At 40.2% G+C, this 18508-nt stretch overlaps 1 protein-coding gene across 1 annotated transcript; it reads right to left on the reverse strand.

Annotated features, from left to right (window-relative positions):
* Window positions 1-65: 65 nt before the first annotated feature.
* FH (fumarate hydratase) lies at window positions 66-17811 on the reverse strand. Its single transcript, XM_074576399.1, has 10 exons — window positions 17576-17811; window positions 11433-11567; window positions 10546-10656; window positions 7772-7948; window positions 6652-6834; window positions 5534-5699; window positions 3491-3694; window positions 2202-2329; window positions 641-794; window positions 66-271 (listed from the first exon to the last, which is right to left on the reverse strand). The coding sequence occupies exons 1-10, from the start codon at window positions 17687-17689 to the stop codon at window positions 129-131; spliced, it is 1515 nt and encodes a 504-aa protein (XP_074432500.1). The 5' UTR covers window positions 17690-17811; the 3' UTR covers window positions 66-128.
* Window positions 17812-18508: the final 697 nt, after the last annotated feature.

Here is an 18508-nt window from a genome sequence, read left to right on the forward strand (position 1 = left end):
CAGAAACGTTTTAAAGGACCCCGGCGCCCTTCCGGTACGGGCGTGAGACGTGAAACGGAAGCATATCATATTTGTTTTATTTTATTTATTTTTTATGTTAAGAACACTTTTTTTGTTTTTCAGAGGAGTTACTGAGGACCTAACATGTCCTTAGGCTTCACCCACTGATCAAACTGGTCTGACGTCAGGAACCCCAGCTTGATGGCGGCTTCTTTGAGCGTCGTCCCCTCCTTGTGCGCCGTTTTGGCAATCTTGGCTGCTTTGTCGTAGCCTGCAACCAACCAGAACGAACAGGCTAGCACCGACAGTGGGGATTCACCTGTCATCGCTTCTCCCAGTCTCCCTTTTTTTTCGGCTCTCATCGGAATTAGAATCATGGAATGTCTTGGGTTGGAAGGGACCTTTAAAGGTCATCTAGTACTATTTTTATAATACACAGGTATGGCCAACTGCAAGGAGGATGCATCTTTTTCTCCACTAATACTAAGTTGGCGACATTAAAATAAATTATTTTTTGGCCAGAGCCATGACTTGGTCTCCTAAACGTTGTGACAGTACAAACAACTTGTGCAAAATGATGTTTTAACGCCAAATATTTCAGTGTAAAGTTTTGAGAAGCTCTTGAGAGTCTTAAACTCACCTATATGGGGGTTAAGTGCTGTTACCAACATCAGGGATTCGCTCATCAGCTTGTTGATCCTGTCGGTGTTGGCTTGGATTCCGACCACGCAGTTGTCAGTGAAAGAAACACAAACATCCCCAAGGAGTCTTGCAGAGTTCAAAACGTTTTTAATCTAACAAAAAAAAAAAAAAAAAGAAAGAAATACCAACTATTACATTCAGATATTAACGGCTGCACAGCCCGGCACATTTGTTTATAACCAGTGCCACCCCCTCCTGCAATATCCACTTTTTCAATGGGCTGTTGTTTGTAGAAAGGGAGCACCGTGAGCAGTGCACCCTCCTCCTTTGGCAGGGTAAGCTCCGCCACTCCTATTTAAAGGAATTTGTGAGGAGCATCCAATAGCAGCAGAACTCTTGCATTAAGAAGACTGCAGTATGTATCATCACTTTGTTGTAAGAGTTCACAAATAACCGAGTAAAAAACTACACGAAGGCATGCGATTCATTGCCATTTCCCCCCTCAGGTACCAATCAAGAGAAGACATCTAAAAATATGAAGTACGATAATGTATGGCGTTAATCCTCTACTTTGACAACCTATAACATGCCACTCTTTTTTTTGGAGAGGTGTCCATTTCTATAAAAAATTGTATTTTGCTAGGTACATCTGCTGGCTGTTCCATAGCATATTTTGTCAAAATCGGGTGCTGTATAATTAGAAAAAGTTTGTTCGGATGGAGGGGAAAAAAACAGTACCCTGAACAGACACAGTAAGGAAGAGACAAATACTATTTTTATTATAAGATTTCTTCTTTTTTTAATAATTTCTTACTAGCATAATAAAAAAGCAGTATCAATCAGTATAGGCTGTGTAGAAAAATAACATGACAGGCTGCTTCCCTTGTGCCTCTTTTTTCTAACAAGATGATAAAACCTCTAAAACTTTCTTTTTATTTCTATTGAATATTAGGATCTTTTTCATAAACCACCTTCATTCTTTTAAAACTATCATCCCTATGCTAACATCTATACTATTCCTTCAACATCTTGCACACAGCATGTGTCTTGGTGTACCCTGATCCCACTGTGGAAGGCAGACATTATTTTAAATACTGAAATCTAGAACTAATCATTTACAATTTTACATAACTGACTTGCCAAAAGCATTCAACAGTATTGAACTTCAGTATTCAACAGTAACAGAAATTAGTAATTGATAGCTGCTAAAGAAAAAAATGCTCATTTTGAGCTAAAATACCGAATTATCTTTGGCTTTGGACAAAATTTTGTCTCTGTGTTCCTCTCTCCCTGCTCTCTTAGACTGATGATAAGCATACATTTTTAAGATAAAAGCTTATCTGCATAAGATAGTTTCATGTAAAAAACATTGCCAGTTGCCTGTCAAAATAACAAGGACTTACCATACAAGAGAATAAAATTTGTTGTCACATTTTTATCAGCTTCTCTGGAGCTTGTATTGACCGAATACTCACTGAGGTTTTTTTTTTCCCTGAGTTATCTGATTGCACAAACAATGCCTTTAGAAGTCCTAGATATTTAAATCTTTATGAACTTACCATCATGGGCTTAAATACGTTCAGTTCAAAGTGTCCATTGCTACCTCCTACAGTAACAGCAACGTGGTTTCCCATAACTTGGGCTGCCACCATGGTTACAGCTTCACACTGGGTGGGGTTCACTTTTCCTGGTTGTGGAATGAAGAGAACAAGGTTACCAAAGAAAAAAAAAATTAAAATAAAAAAAATAAGTACTTCCCTTATTTACCAAATCACAATCAACAGAAGATGTTTTTGTAGGAGGTAACATGACTCACTCATCTAGATCTGTGCACCACAGAAAAGAAATAATCTTCATAAATTATATTAAATTCACTGTACTATTCCAGTAATTCAGCTCAGATTTTTAAAGCAGCTATAGCTGCTTTAGCAATCTACCAAGACTTTGAGACCTGGATAACATGTGCACGAGCTAAGCAGCTGTTAACTACCACAGTTCTTAATAGTCATGAGATTATAATCTGTCTTTATTTGTGTAAGTAAGCATTTCTGGTAAATCACTACCAAATCTCAGTCAATTTAAGAAAAGTATTACTAATTTGTTAGAATTAATTTGTAATAAAATTAATACACACTGTTTATTTTATCAGGAGAAAAAAAAACCCAAACAAATTAGAGTGGCCTCCTAACAAGAAAGTTTTGTGGTTGCTTTCATTTCTAGAAATAATCCTAGTAAGAACATTCATTATCTGCTTTTTTTGAAAGGCAGATATGCTCATGACCCGTTTCTTTTACAATTTATCATACAAGAAGAATACGCTTAGATTAGTTTTGGATGTACAATACTGACACACGCATGTTTTTTTCAGGAGAGAGGCAAGGAATGATTACTAACATTATTCCTTCCTTTCTTATCCTCCCATATACTGGGATCATTGCAGAAGAGAATATGTGAGTACATAACACTAATCATGCTAGGAAGTAAGAACAGAAGACAATTTACATCATGATATTGCTACACTTCATAGATTAGATCATTTAAAGCCTGTTTCAGAAACATCTTTAAACAAAAATTGTAGAGATCTTGCAATTCTAAAAGAAGGTTTTGAGAAGTATGCTTGTATTGATAAAATGATATTATATGTTTACAGGTACTACTCTCCACCAAATACTTCCCAACAAACAGCTGTTCAAGCAAGTATTTTTGTCAACACAAATTTTTGTAAAATGCGGCAGAAGATAAAACCTGACAGAAGTGTTGAATAATGGACTTACTGACATTTGTTTGGTAAATATCTGTTAACAGTTAGTGGTCCAAAACAAAAGAAACAGGCAATTTTTCGCTGTACCTGGCATGATGCTGCTTCCTGGTTCATTTTCAGGCAGGATGAGTTCTCCTAGTCCAGAGCGTGGTCCAGAACCCAGGAAACGAATATCATTAGCTATTTTCATCAGACTACACGCCACCGTGTTCATAGCTCCACTGAGTTCAACTAGAGCATCATGAGCCGCAAGAGCTTCAAACTTATTTGGAGCAGTGACAAAAGGCAAACCTACAGGGAGGGCAGGAAATAATAAAACAGTGAGGCACTTCCTTGCAGACAAGACAATCAAACACAAAATTAGATTAATAAATAATAATTTTAAAAAAAAATTAATAACACTATAAGGTCATCTCTCTTCTCTAGACCTTTCCTCACAACCATGTTTCTTAGACTAAGTTAAATACAAAAGACACAATAAGTCACTGAAACATAGGAGAATATGCAATTTTCCCATCTACCCATAACAAAGGTACAAATTTCAAGCTTTCATACTGTTGTTGCCTACTAAGCATTGCTTTGCACCACAGTACTTTGTGAATGTCAAGAATCTCTTACAAGTTAGCCCAACATGTATTTCTTCCATTAAATCAAGTCAGATTCTTTAGATTGTCAGTTGCCAGGATGCTCGCTCCCATTTATGAACATAGAAATTTTTGCAGCACAGTGTAGGCATTAGGATAAACAAAAAGTAATGACAATGGAATTAGCTACTTAAAGAAAAAAAGATGCATCCAAGTATCAGCACTGGGAGGGAACAACAAACCAGACAGAACATGTGAAAGCTGATTCAAACTTAGGAGGATGCCTGAAACTGCTGCCAACAGCAAGAGCACAAAGAGCACACGAACAATGGAAGCAACGGCTCTGTTTATGTTAATTAAATGCCTGAGATTTAAGGCTAGGTCCCATAATGAAAAACATTTCTTCAGGGCTTTGCCCTGGAAGAAAAGTCTCAGCAGAATTTTATTAGTGGTAATGGACATCCCTAAGGACTGACTGCGGGCTGGGCTTCTGCATCACAAAACTACTGGTCTGAGCTTACGTTACCAGTTCAAACAAGAGGAGGACAACCCCTGTAATTTCTAGTGTTCTGCAGTTCCTGCCAAACACCAAATCCCACCCAATTTGCGTGGGCTTCTGAATTGCACAGCTGCCTTCTCAGCTGCACAGATCATTCCAAACTTTCCCTATTGGCCTTGCCAATAAACTTCCTCTGTAAGAACACATCAACAGTTTGCCCTGCTTGTTTTAAGCTCGCGCAACCCGCCCATACAGTACACCTAACAAGCGTTAAGATGGAAGAGCTACCAAACACCACCACTGCTTCTGCAAGCACCAAAACATTTGGTGCTATTGGCCTGTACTATTTCTCAGCAGCTGTTGCTTATGACAAGTTACTTCTTCCCTCTCAGGGTACAAGAAAGTCTTGACCCTCTACAAGACAGTGAATAACAGATCCATTAAAACAAAAATACCATTGATGAGCAGTTTCAGATGTCACAGCAAATTTAAGTGACAGACGTACGCATTCATTTGGGGGACATTTTAAAAACTGATACTGTGATATGGAAGATCTGGTTTACAGATCAAAAAACCCGATGGCTCTGTAAATTAAGTTCTAAGATCCATAACAACAGCATCAAAAAAATTAGGTAAATTTTACGCTTTCACATGAAAAAAATGTAGTGGCTTCGGGAGGGTTTCTTCCCCTTCTTTTGTGCCAAGTCACTGTAGATTAAGAGAGCCAGAGGAGCAAGGATCAAGACACAAGCAGTATAGCTGGGCTAAGAATAGAAGCCTGAAACTGTATCCCTTTCCATAAAGCCTTGCTCAGAAAAACATAGTAATTTCAGTCACTTTCCATCTACTGAGTATAATTATAAAAATCCATTGCATGAAAAATCCTAAGTATAAGAATATAACATATGGCATTAACAGAAAGTTTCATGTAAAAACAGAAATACAAGTTGAGCTTATGAGAAGCATGGAAACTGAAAGATTTAGTTTGAATTTGACTGTACGTTACATATACTGCTTTACTGGTAACTCCAAAATAGCATTCCTCACCCGTCAATTCGGCCACTTTAGCAGCAACTTTCTCAGCAAAGCCAATTCTTGTGTTTAATCCTGTACCAACTGCAGTCCCGCCAGCTGCCAGCTGATACACTCTTGGCATGGTGGACTCAATCCTAGCCACGCCATATTTAATTTGTTGCACATAGCCACTAAATTCCTTTGAAAGAAAGGAGGACAAAATAAAGGAATAAAGACAGTAACCACGAATAAGCATTTACAATTATTTAGATTTTTAACATGATTGGACCAATTAATTTCTTTAAAAACCCAAGGCACTGAACTTTACCCAGATGCTAAATCTTCACATGTTCTCATTGAGGAGAAGTTTACATATGCTCCCACACTACAAACAATTACACATAAAACCAACCTAAATATATAAAAACGGATACACAATACATCTTTTTCTTGCCTTTTATCTCGGTTGTGTACTTAGGATCTAAATCCAAGGTAAATCACCTCTCAGATTAAACTAATGTTCTCAAGGTACAATTAGAGAAATTGATCTTGGTCTTTGTCTACTTAATTTTAGTTAGTAAAAGCCCCACCTGTGCATTCTGGGAAAAAATCCATAAACGTTACATGGATTTTTATCAATTCAGTTTAAGTTAATTCATTACCAAATTAATGTAATATAAGCCATTCTTGACAATATGGTAACAAAGACTTGCTATCTCATATATATACATATATGTGATCATATAGAATAGATTTTTGTTCAAAATACTTAGTAGTTTTCCGTGCTGGCAAACACGCATATACATGAGTTTACCCATTACAGACTAACTACCTTCTTCCTTCCAGTGTCAGCGTAACAGAAATATCACCTGTTATTTAGTAAGGGAACACCTTTTAAAAATTATTTTTATCTTCATACTGTTAGAAGTAAAACACACATGGAAAAAAATTAAGAAAATTTATGATGCAGTTATTAGAGTACCAGATCCAGTAATCTCCAAAAAAGATGAAAATATTGTGACTGAGATTCAGCCAGTTTCCTATTATTTCTCTTAAACTACTAACTTAATTTAGGCGTCCTCAAGTTTGCCTCAGTTTCCTCCAACATATTTACAAGAATTTTCCAAACAAATGCATTAATTTTTTTTTACCTGTCCAAGCGTAAGTGGAACAGCATCTTGTGTATGAGTGCGCCCTATTTTTATGATTTGGGAAAACTCTTTGGATTTCGCTTCAAGTGCGTTCTGTAGCTTCTTTAGTCCAGGTAACAACACCTCGTTAACCTCCTGGGCAGCAGCAATATGCATCGCCGTTGGGAAAGTGTCATTTGAACTCTGGGAAGGAAGTTCAAGAAATTTATTTACAAGTTTTTCTCACCCTTGTTGCTGTAAGATGTACATGTATAGCTTTATTCTCTTTATTTTATAAACAAGAAGAAACTAAACTATGAGTAAGCAACTTCGGAATGTTCCACAAGTCAATCTGCAGGAATAATCAAATCTTCCAAATTCCAGTCCAGTACCTTATTGATAAAATCAACTTTTTATAACTATACCCACAGAAAGTTAACTTGAGTAGATTGTTCACAACAACACTGGGGCAAAAAAAAGGGAAAGAATTATTATAGTAGTTATGAGATAGGGAAACGAATGGATGGATGCTTTTAAAGGAATTGTAGGTGACTTTTAAACAAAACTGTGTGTTGCTTTGAAAATATTAAATCCATAGTTCCCAGGATATTAAGTAAGCATAAAAGAACAGGAAGGGATACAACCAAGTCAGTAGCTTAAACTTCAGTTAATCTGAAGGAAATATTAAGAGTGAAGTATAATAAAAAGGTCTACCATGATCCTTGGGGAAAAGTTACCCATGATGGGACTTTACCCATTTTATTATCCTTTCTACATGCTTTATGTAATGCATTACGGAGATAACAGTTGTAAGTATCCAACCTTTAGAAACCGGATCTATATTTAACTTCTTTAAGACTGTCTTGGTAGCAGTGGTTGTCACCAGGCCACCTCTGCCCACTACATTACATGTGAATTCATCTGTCATGAATGAGTTAAAAAATTTTAATCTAAAAAGCTCATACCGTCATTGACCAACATTTTAAAGTTAATTTGAATGGAAAAACCTGGAAAATTGTTGCCACAGCTGTACACAAAATTCCTTTTTTTTTTTTTTTAATCAAAACAGTGGCTGTAAGAGAATTCATAATTAAAAAAAATACTTTTGACATTAAAAGAAGTATAATACAAGTATAACAACCTGGCTTTTGTTAACATGATCATTTGGATGTACTGGTTTTTTGCTCCCCAGTTTGCCCCCCATTATCTCAATGGCTCTATTGCTGATGACTTCATTGACGTTCATATTGGTTTGAGTTCCAGACCCAGTTTGCCACACCACCAATGGAAAGTGATCATTTAATTTTCCTTCAGCTACCTATAATGGAAATAGAGAGAGAAAAGTTGTTCTACTGGAACAAAAAAAAAAAATTAAAAAGCATAAACCTGAGAATTTTATAGCTTTAATTCAAATAATGTTCTCCATTATATTTGTAAAACTACATATAGCAGTTGTGACTTTATACCAGAAAAATTAAGAGAGTTTTACAGAATACCAGATATTAAAAGTGCAAAAAACTTTTGCTATGCTTTTTGAAGATGCTGAATTCTAAACACAGAGAAATACATAATTTGATTTCATGTTCTACAGTCATAGAAAGAAAAGATTTTTAAAAGGTCTTTTAGGTTATATCTTCTGTTTCCCAAACAATGCAGATGATTCTATCAGTCCAAAAACATCTCCCCTGCCCCCAAATTTTAAAGCAATTTGGATTCTAATCTTCCTGGGCAGGACTAGAGAACACGCTTGTTCTCCCTGCCACGGTTATTCACTCAGCTTCGTAAGATCTCCCAGGGAAATAAAGTATTGTAAGTAGTTTCTCAATCACAGAACCTAAGGTGCTTCAGGGTACTGATTCAGTGTTGTGTGTCTTCTTGGATCATGATCATCCTTTGGGTATCAGAAACGTAAGTTTTCGGTCAGCACTTATCTGTTTACAAACTCCTCATCAGCATGGGTGCACTGCTTTCTCCTAGGAAATCAAGCTCAACAGCTGCACAGTTTCATCATGAACACTGCTCAGAACTATACAAAATTTGAATCAGAGGCATTCAGAAGTCCATTCCTTATGGGAAATGGTCCCCCAGAGGAGGTGTTTTTGCCAAAGGCCAGCTGTCATGCAAATGCAGTACATGATATATGTGTAATTGGACTCTGAAATTTCTCCAGAAATAAATTTCATACAGGGAAGTTCCAGATCTCCTACACCTGTAGATATTAGCTTTTACATCAACAAAACGAGCCGCCAGATGGTTGCTGGTAGCAAACACCTTCTTCCTCTATGGTGTGCTTTCCCTAATACTGCACTGGACCTACACGGCTTTAAATTGAGAGGTGCCTAAAAAGGTGTCTTTACTGGTGTCTTTACTGTTCCTCAACTGTAAGTGAATATGTTACACATATAAACAAGAGAATCACACGGACTTAAAAGTCACATTTATTGACTTGATGATTACCTATGGGAACAAGGTCCTTATCAGCCAAAAATAGATATACCAACTTACATCTTCCGAGAGCAGGCTATGACAACTACCATCTCAAGTCAAAACAGAACAACAGGTACAAATACTCTCCTGTTTGATCTAGATTTTCTGGAGCCTACTGAACCTTATATGCATTTAGTGATTTTTCTATGTGTGTGTTTGTGATAGTATCAAAATCTGTGCTCAGAAGTATTACCCCCATGCCTATTAGACTCAGAAAAGTCAAGAATGCAAAGCAAAGGATCGTTTGTCACAACTCTGAAGGTACATAACTATCTCCAGATTAACAGGACACATCAGTCCTTCTGGAATCATGCTCTTCAGGAAAGGATCTTACATATTTCCCATGTTATACAGGGGAAAAATTCCCACCTCCAAGAGTAACTTGATTCCTTGCTGTATCTCACAGTTTTATTAGAAAATTATTTTGGAGGTAAAGGGAAGGATAGCACTGCAGGGGTTTTTTTCAAACAAACCAAAAGTGCCTCAAACAACTTTCAGAACGCATGAATCTAAACTAAGCAGCATTTAGCCATCAAATCTTCTGATCCACTATTAACTAGGAGAACCCTGGAAACCACAAGAAGAAACTGGACATATAGTGGAGTTCTCCAGAGCTCTTGGGTCTCGGGACTTAGGGTGCTACAGCTGGTATAAAGAGGATAAGGCCTTCTGCTAATACTGAAATACTTTGAAGCTGCTCAGAACAAGAAAGCTCTGTAAAACAAGGCTTCTAGATAAATGTATCTGTTGATTTACACAAAGCAACACACCTGGTACTACCATACCTCAAATAATGGTCATTCACAACTCTGTGCACTTGGGTGGCATTTATCCTGAGAAAGAGGAGATGCCTTTCTGTGTCACATCATGTCCTCTTTAGCTATAAAAGTGATACTTAAAAAGCACAGATATACTAGTAAGCTTAAGTCTGAAGAGGAAACAGACAAGTAACAGAGAAACTTCAGATTGCAGATGGTCATCACATTACCAAGATGCAATTGCTTAAGAGACTGGAGACTTGCAAAATGAAAAAACTTTATTTGGCATGTCAGATTTCACATTAGCGGAATGAACCGAGATTCCATTCCCCTTCTAAGTTTTTTTATACTGTGCCATCTGGTAGGAATCAACACTATTCAAGTAATGAGTAGTCTTAATAGAGAGAAAAAATTATATTGTTTTTGTAACTTAAGAATCAAAATGTATTTGAACATTCTATAATTTCTATAAATGTAAGAAGTAAAATAGCAAAACATTATATTAAATAAATGATTTCTCAACCTGAAAAAACAAAATTTACTAACAATAAATGCCTTCCTGTAACAATTTGGGAAATGTAAGAGGTCTTCCCTCAGCCTCCAAACTTCCTCTGAAAAGCTTAACAAAAATGTAGTGACAGTTCCAGTACTTTGAACAGTTTGTTCCTACCTCATTTGCTGCTTTTACGATAGCATTAGCAATCTTTGGGTCGAGACCATAATCTTGATTTACTTCAGCAGCTGCTCTCTTCAATATGCCAAAAGCCCTTATAACTTGAACCTGAGACACAAGAGTAAGTTTAAATATATAATTTTTTCCCCCCAAAGGACATTTTAGGAATCTATAGTGCAGGTCTAGTTCTAAACCAAACTCTTCTGAACTTAAATCCAGGAGTAGTCCATCAACCAAACCAAAGAGCAAACAGGTCACATCACATGAGTTCCCAGTAACAGTGACATTTATCCAAGCAGTCCACAAAGCAGAACACAGCTCATCCTTTCTTTCTAAGTCCAGGTATGCTTTGTGTATTGGAACAGATTACATGCATTAAAATGAACAGAAAAGGAGAACTGGTTCCATTTCTAAAACAGCCTTTTTGAGAGCAAATTGACACATGTCTCAGTACATGGAAAGCCAGTGCATGACAAAACACGTGCAGACTAATGCTGTATGCACAGCTACCTGTGAAGAAGTAACTTCATATCAACTCATGCTATGCTAAACATCTTCAATAACAAACTACATAATGCTACAGCAAACAAACTATTCCATTCAGTCTGTTGTCTTTAGAAAAACGAAAGATAGTTTTCTGTTCATACTATTATTAAAAAAAAATAAGCAATGCAGTAAAATAATTATTCAAAAGCAACATTCAATTTATTTAAATGAAACAAAAATATTTCTAGCACAGAACAGTATCTTGTAGTGGAATTTCTAACTTTAATTAAAATTCAAAGTTGCTCATATTTCTAGCAAAAGTCTGAGAATAAGGTATTTACTGTCACATACAAAATATACTTAAAGAGAATAAATTAACACAGCTTTAATTTACTTACTGGCATTCTTTCTGAAACACCTCCAATCTTGAAGTTCATTGTAGATCTTACAGTCTGGGCACCATAGTATTTGTCACTTGGGACCTTCAGTTCACCAAAAGTATCATATTCTATCCTAAAAGCCTCTTGAGTGGACTATGGAAAAGGAAAAAAAACATATTTCAAACACTGGTAAACAGCACAAACTTTCTGAAAGCAGATACAACTAAGAAAAACTGTGCAAGGAGAAAAAAACAATACAAAGACACACAGCTAGTCATAAGTACTTGTCTAATTAAATCTTCAAAGGTCCAGTTTGAGCACCTGCCTCACTAAAAGTCACAACTACTAACATTGTGTAGGTTAGCAGACCCACTGGTGACGGGCAGACTTAAGACCTCAGCTACCCACTGAACAAAACACATCATCCTGACAAAAGACTCGGTTTCTTCTTTTTGAACAATTAGTAACTTATGTTACAATTTACAGGACTGGTGTTTTGTTAAAACCAAACGGAAGAACTAGCATGCTAAGAATTCAGGTGGCATCCGCTCAGGCAACAGACATGTAACACAATCCCTGTTTGAAATCCACCTGCACACGGGACAGAAGAAAAATACTGGAAGGCAGCAACTGATTAATCCAGTACCAAGTTACTGACAATTAATTATCTTCTTGAGCCTAATAAACCAGGAACACAGTTGCCCAACTGTGCAACACTAAGAAACCGCATCTAGGTATATTTTGTGCAATATTTCTGTAAGGCAGTATTTCTTTGTCATGTATACCTAGCATGCATTATTATCTAACACAGTCAGAGGTAAATTAATTTTAGCTGACATACACCAACTAAAAAGTAATTTTTCACTTTTTGTGAAACGGCCCATTCATTTGTGATGATGCAATCACATCCTCATGCAGCTCTACAAAGACTATGGGACTGGACAGGAAGCAAGAGCAGTTTACTCTGCTTCTCCCCGTGCCTTGGTCAGCAAAGTCCCAATTTTCTGTGAGAAAGGTGTTCATCCTTCCCCAGACGAGGAGATTACCTTCTTGAACAGTCATCAGGAAGGGGAAGAAGTCTTTTTGAATTCTTAATCATAGATGGAGTAAAACAATCCCAGCTCCATACATAGGCTGTATATAGTGCCGGGCTTTGACTTAACTGTGAGGGGTGAGTCCTTGGGATAGCTCTATCAGAGCATCAAGTCAGTGTTGCAGCGCAGTGAAACAAGAAAAGCAAATGTTAGAAACTATTAAGAAAAGCAGAGGATAAGGGAAGAAACATCGCAGTGCCACCATGGTTCATCTAGACTCTGAAGTCTTTTTTCAGATTTGGATCTGTCATCCCAAGAAGTGTATTACTGGAAACAGTTCAAAGAAAGGCAATAAGGCTAATGAAAGGTAGGGAACAGTTTTCTTAAAGACAACTGACCTTTTCATTCAGAAAAGAGACAACCTGAAGGAAAACTGAGGTCAATAAAAGCATCAGTAGAATGGCAATTGGCATTAGCTGCTGACTGTCTCTTCCAATACAAAAACCACAAGCCTTAACATGAGACTAGCAGGAGTCAGGTTCAAAGAAAGGAAAAGGTAGCAGCGCTTCACACAAGTAGCAGACTGACGAAACTCCTTGACAGCTGATGCTACAGATGCAAGAAGTCCGCAAGAGATCAGGCAAAGCGAGATAAGGACTTGGAAGAAAGATCTGAACTGGGTTATTATACAAACTACAAACTGAGGAAATCCTCTGATGTGAGAATGAAGAGTCTGGGTCAGAATAAGAGGGAAGCATCATATATGTTTGCACAGTTCTTACTCTCCCCTAGGTGTCCACTTCTGAAGTCAGACTGTTCCTCTCTTTTCTTGGTCCCTTTTACATGCTCCTTACTTGGTGGGTCTCGGTCTTCATGGACAGGAGCACCTCTGGGTAGAACACCCCCTCCAGCAACACTGACTTTCTACAGCAGCCTGTCCAGGTCTGCATCACCATGGATGGCAAGCCGCAGGCGGCACTGGCGTTGTGGGGATGCTCCAGCCTTTTCACTGTCCTAAGCAGCATTCCCAGCCAGGTGAAGATGCTCTGCCATCAGGTACTTCAGCAGCTGTGTACCAGAGACACCAGCCCTGATCACTTAGAGCACTTTTGCAGAGTAGGTCGTGCATGTGACCAAAAAGGAACTGCAGCCCTGCCCACAAACAGCAAGGGTTAGCTCTAGCTGTCCTGCTCCCCACACCTTGTCTTTTGGCTGATGCTCTCCCAGACACTGACCCCAGAAGGATATAAAGCTTAGAGTGGACAAGTATGCTGTTCCTATGTCCTTTAATCTTCTTTATCCTATTTTAATCACTTAGCATTCGTTTACATGCTAACAAGAAACAGACCATAGTCAGCACTTATTTAGTATCTTACTACCAACAACGTTCAATGGGGACGGTTGGGGGTGTTACTGTACGTGTGCACATACTAATATTCCAACAGTAGATATCATTGATGTGCGGTCTCTGAAATCCCTGCTTTTGCTATCTGTACACCTTGCGTAAGCAGACAACGTCAAGCTTTTCCTAGAGCTAGACAAGCAGAACCAGTTCAGTTCCAAATCCAGCTCTTGATACTGTCAGTGGTTCAATCACCAAAAGTATGCACGCTCAAACCATATAAAAAAGTTAAACTACCTGTAACCTTTTAGACAAAAAAAGCTATCGGTTGCACAACTGATTCCTCAAACTTACATAATTCCAATGTCAACAATGATGAAACAAAGATAAATAGGATCAGTACCTCCTCGTACAAGTGTCATTTAACAAATAAATCCTCTTATTAAAAAAAAAATTACTCTCCTAGCCAATTCCACATTACACACATTCACAAACTCCAGTGAAGTTAAGAGGGTAAACTGCTTTAAGCAGAATGTCATTTGCCGATTAACAGAGTAACAAGTAACATTAGGAAAAAAAGCAGTGTGATTTTTTTTCATACATATTAAAGTAACGAAACTAACTTCATCACTACCTTCAGACTAACGTAGCAGCCTGCTGAATGCACTGTCTGAATTTCAATGTAAAAAAACATGCTTCTCCCAGTCCTCAGATGGAATTCACCCTCTTGAGTGGCTTTATGCCCCAGTTCCCATATCTTAAGCGGTTTCTGCAGTCACTCTCTGCCCTACGGAGCCTGCTGTAAAACCGTACAACATTAGCTCACTCGTGTCAACCCTCTACTCCCACACCAGTGGGCCACAGGAGAAGCCAAAAGGAGACCTAGCAACTGCCACAAGCCAAGGAAAACTCCCTGGCTTGTGCTCACTTAGCGTCTATCACAGCTACAGCGAGTCTCAGCTCAGAACTATTACTCCTCACCTTTACAAAACCAGTATTTATTTTATTTTATTTTTATAGAGGCCTGACAAGGTGTGCTCTGTCCCCCCCCGAATCCTAAGAACCCATGGTCCAAAGCTGACACAATCAGGCAAACATAACTGTACCTTTGCCTTGTTGCAGGGAACTAATCAGCGAGAACCGATTGCACCATAACGCGCTGGAGATATTCAAATGGCAGAACTGCTGCAATCACGTTTCCCATGGAAAATTACATGCTGATTTAAGTACGCAGCAACTTTTTGGATATAAGTATTTCAATTCAAAGGATCATCACTTTTAGCATGTTAAAACCGATCTTTAAAGGCCAGCAGAAAATTAAATTTGTGATCAACTACTCTCCTTTAACAGATGAATGTTTCCATTTTTAAGGGTCATCTCTCCTTTATAATATCAAATGAGTCACGAATTCTGAAATTTCCTCTTTAGAAACCAAACCCTAATATTTTACAACGTTCAGCCGAAGAAGGAAAGAACACTATTCCATTTAGAACATCTTGTGCAATTTATCTCGAAATTAAGGCAACACAATAGTCATACTGTAGAACATGCATATTTGGTTGTGTCTACACGAGGTGTTCGAAAACACAACTCTCACTGCTGAAAAATCTCTGCAAACATCAAAAAGTAGTGGTGTGGGGTTTTTTTAATTTAAATACTTGTTGGTACATTTTTAGCTGTCCTGTTGGAAATAAAAACATACGAAGTTTTCCTGTAAGAATTCAAGGGCTCCTTGAAATCCCAAATGCGCTGAGGGACATTTTGCTATAACTTCTGCTGTTATTTAAACCCCAGCGATTAATAATGTCCAGTTAAAGGACAGGTCATATTTCTGACCAGCAAACAAAACATATATATATTTCATGTAAGACTGCAGCCTTTCATAAATACTGCGTCTTCAGCAAGTAAATGAAGCCCATGAGCTGTAATGTTTTTCTTGGATGATGGCAAACAGCAATATAAAATAGGGAACCGTCTGGCAGGCCAATGGTTTATGAGTTACATAGTCTGCTCTGAAACAGGTTTTCTTACACAGGTACGCTCCGTTCACCATGCAGTTTATTCACTCATTTGGAAGCTTGTTTATCAATGATATTTTCTATACCATAATAAATATCACAGACTGGGAACTAATGTTCTAGTTAAACTTATGAGCTATTTTAGTAAACTAAGTAACAAAGTTAATTTATTATTTAACCAAACCCTAAACGTCCCACTTTCTGCTGGAATTCTTCCAACGCGCTCAAGTTACCTGCTTGTTTTAAGGAGTGAACTTGCAGAGGTGCACCCAAGACTAAGATTTCCATGCAAGGCCCTAGCTGATAATACCGAGATTCAGAGTTCCTTATTCAAACAGCATTTTCATTTCTACATTGAGCTGCATGCAACAAACAAGCCCCGCTCACGCTTCAGCCCGGCAGTCAACTGACTACACCTGAGCAATCGCTGGGGGTGCCCGCTAGAAGTCACAGGCAGTTCTCAGCTGAAAGCTCCCCAGTTTTCAAGCAGCCCCAGAGGTTTTCCATATAGCCCCATTTCTGTGAGGGTACCGCTTTTACTTATGTGTACCTGTCCTGGTTTGAGCAACGCAGGATTCATTTCTCTTTCAGTAATTTTACTTCTCAGTAAGGTGACTTCTAATGCTAGGGAAAACTGTATTTTTAGAAGACTTCAGGGTCTGAATCTGTAAAAATATTTACTTTATAGCCAGCTATGGTATGTGGGCTTTAAGGTCTCAGTGTTTTCGAGCCTTGCCAGGTGCGGGGACAAGGAGCAAGACCTGGGCACTTGACCCAAGCTGGCCAACAGGATTATTTCATGCCATGAACATCAATTTTGTATAAATGAGAAAGTTTGCTGAGGAGTTTCTCTCTTCTATGATGGCTGCCATCCTGAGAACTCCTTGCCCCAGTGCCAGACCCCTGAGCCCTTCCCTTCCTCCCGAAACCATAGCGGCGTCCAACATTTGCTGTCCACTGCTGGCAGTGCACAGCTTCCTACTGGAATAACTGGCTGAGTGTAATCCTGGTATATTTTATATTGTTATTGGGATCAATACTGATTCTTCAGTATTATTAACATTAGTTAATTAGTCTTATTCTATTCAACCTGTTCACATTTCAACCCTCAGGTTTCCTTGTTCTTCCCGATTCCCCTTCCCCGGTGGGGAGGGGGGGTCTTCAGGTGAGAGAATAATTGTCTAAACGACAATAAATTGTCGTGGGTTCTTCCTGTCACTTCCTCAACAGCTCCAAGAAAGGCCCTGACGCTTCTGTGGAGGCAGCCTCCGCAGGTCTGTCACGGCAGCTCCTGCACTCGCCACCTCCGCTGGGCACGGGGCTGATGCCGCCTTACCTCGCCTCCCCTCCCGGCCATGCTCAGACCGCTCCCTGACCGCCGTACACCTCACCCCCGGGGCCGCACCCGGACAAACCGGGGCTGAAAACCCGGCTGCTGCCGGGAGGGGAGCAGGCCCCGCGGCCTGCGCGGCGGCGGCCGGGCGGGGAGCAGGCCCCGCGGTCTCCCCGGCGGACAGAAGAGGGCAACGGCGGCGCCAAGCGGGGCCGGGGATGGCGGCAACGTCTTCCCTGCGCCCTCCCCAGGGCGGCACACAGCGGGCCGAAGCCCCGGCGCTACCGGCGGCCGCCGTTCCCTCAGGCAGCGGCGCGCCCACCCCCCGCTCCCTCCCCGGCCGGTCGCGACGGGGGGCGCAGTGGGAGGAGCCAGGGCGGCAGTGGCAGTTAGAGGTCACCGCCGTCCCCGTCCCCCCCGCCCAGGTTGCTCACCATTGCGGCGCGCAGCGGCGGGCCCCAGCGGGCGACGGCGCAGGGGAGCGGCGGGCGGGCGAAGAGGCCGGCGGAGCTGCCCAGCCGGCGGCAGGCGCGGAGTGAGCGGTGCATGGTGAGGGCGGCGGGGGAGCACCGCCGGGGGGCGGCCGCCGGGAGGGGAGGGGAGGGAGAACGGGACCGCCCCGGACGGGCGTCAGGACGGTAGGGGCGTCCATCATGGCGGAGGCTTCGCCGCTCCAATCGGTTGCGGGGGCCCGGCCAGGGGCAGGCAGCGGCGGGAGAACCGCCTCCGAGGGCGGGCGGCGCCTGCGCGGCGGCGGCGTGAGTGCCCGCCCCCGCCCGGCCTGAGGAAAAGCCGCTTCCTCCGGGCCAACGGCGATTTCCAGACGATGGGAAGAAGGCATTAGCTTATTCTGCGTTATTGTGATATTTTTAAAGACGTATGAAACACTATTTACCCCCTTCTTAACAACAGTCAGGGCTCTTTCTGTAAAAAAAGCCAAATGAAGATATAGTCCCCCTTCCTGCCCAGGCAAGGGTAGCACCAGGAGAGGCTGTGTTTTTCCAACGCTACAGGAGTGATATACGGCATATTAAATTATTCCAACCGCCACCAGCAACATTCCAACATTTCAGTTTTTCCAACATTCATTTTTTCAAACAGCCAACGTTCAGTAGTTGAGAAAGCAAAAGAAAAAAAAAAGTTAAAAATTTAAGAAATGCTCCATTCAATTGCAGGACACTTCAGTCCTCCAAGAAATACTGCTAGAAATGGCTCTACTGATGCCTTCCATGTTACATCTTGGCACTAAAGCTGGTAACCTTTAGTATTTAGGTAACTCTTCTGCAAAACTAGCCCTTGGTTCCTCACGCAGAAAAGACAGTCTAGAAAATACACGCATGGGACGCCACAAAAAGGGCTTCAAACAG

Source organism: Larus michahellis, chromosome 2 (genome assembly GCF_964199755.1).
Source record: "Larus michahellis chromosome 2, bLarMic1.1, whole genome shotgun sequence".
NCBI lineage: Eukaryota > Metazoa > Chordata > Aves > Charadriiformes > Laridae > Larus > Larus michahellis.

Coding starts and splice junctions, on each gene's coding strand:
- FH (XM_074576399.1), bottom strand. CDS start 17,689: ATGCACCGCTCACTCCGCGCCTGCCGCCGGCTGGGCAGCTCCGCCGGC. Junction 5,700..6,651: donor TTCCACTTACGCTTGGACAG/GTAAAAAAAAAT, acceptor TTTCTTTCAAAG/GAATTTAGTGGCTATGTGCA. Junction 272..640: donor AGCACTTAACCCCCATATAG/GTGAGTTTAAGA, acceptor GGTTGGTTGCAG/GCTACGACAAAGCAGCCAAG.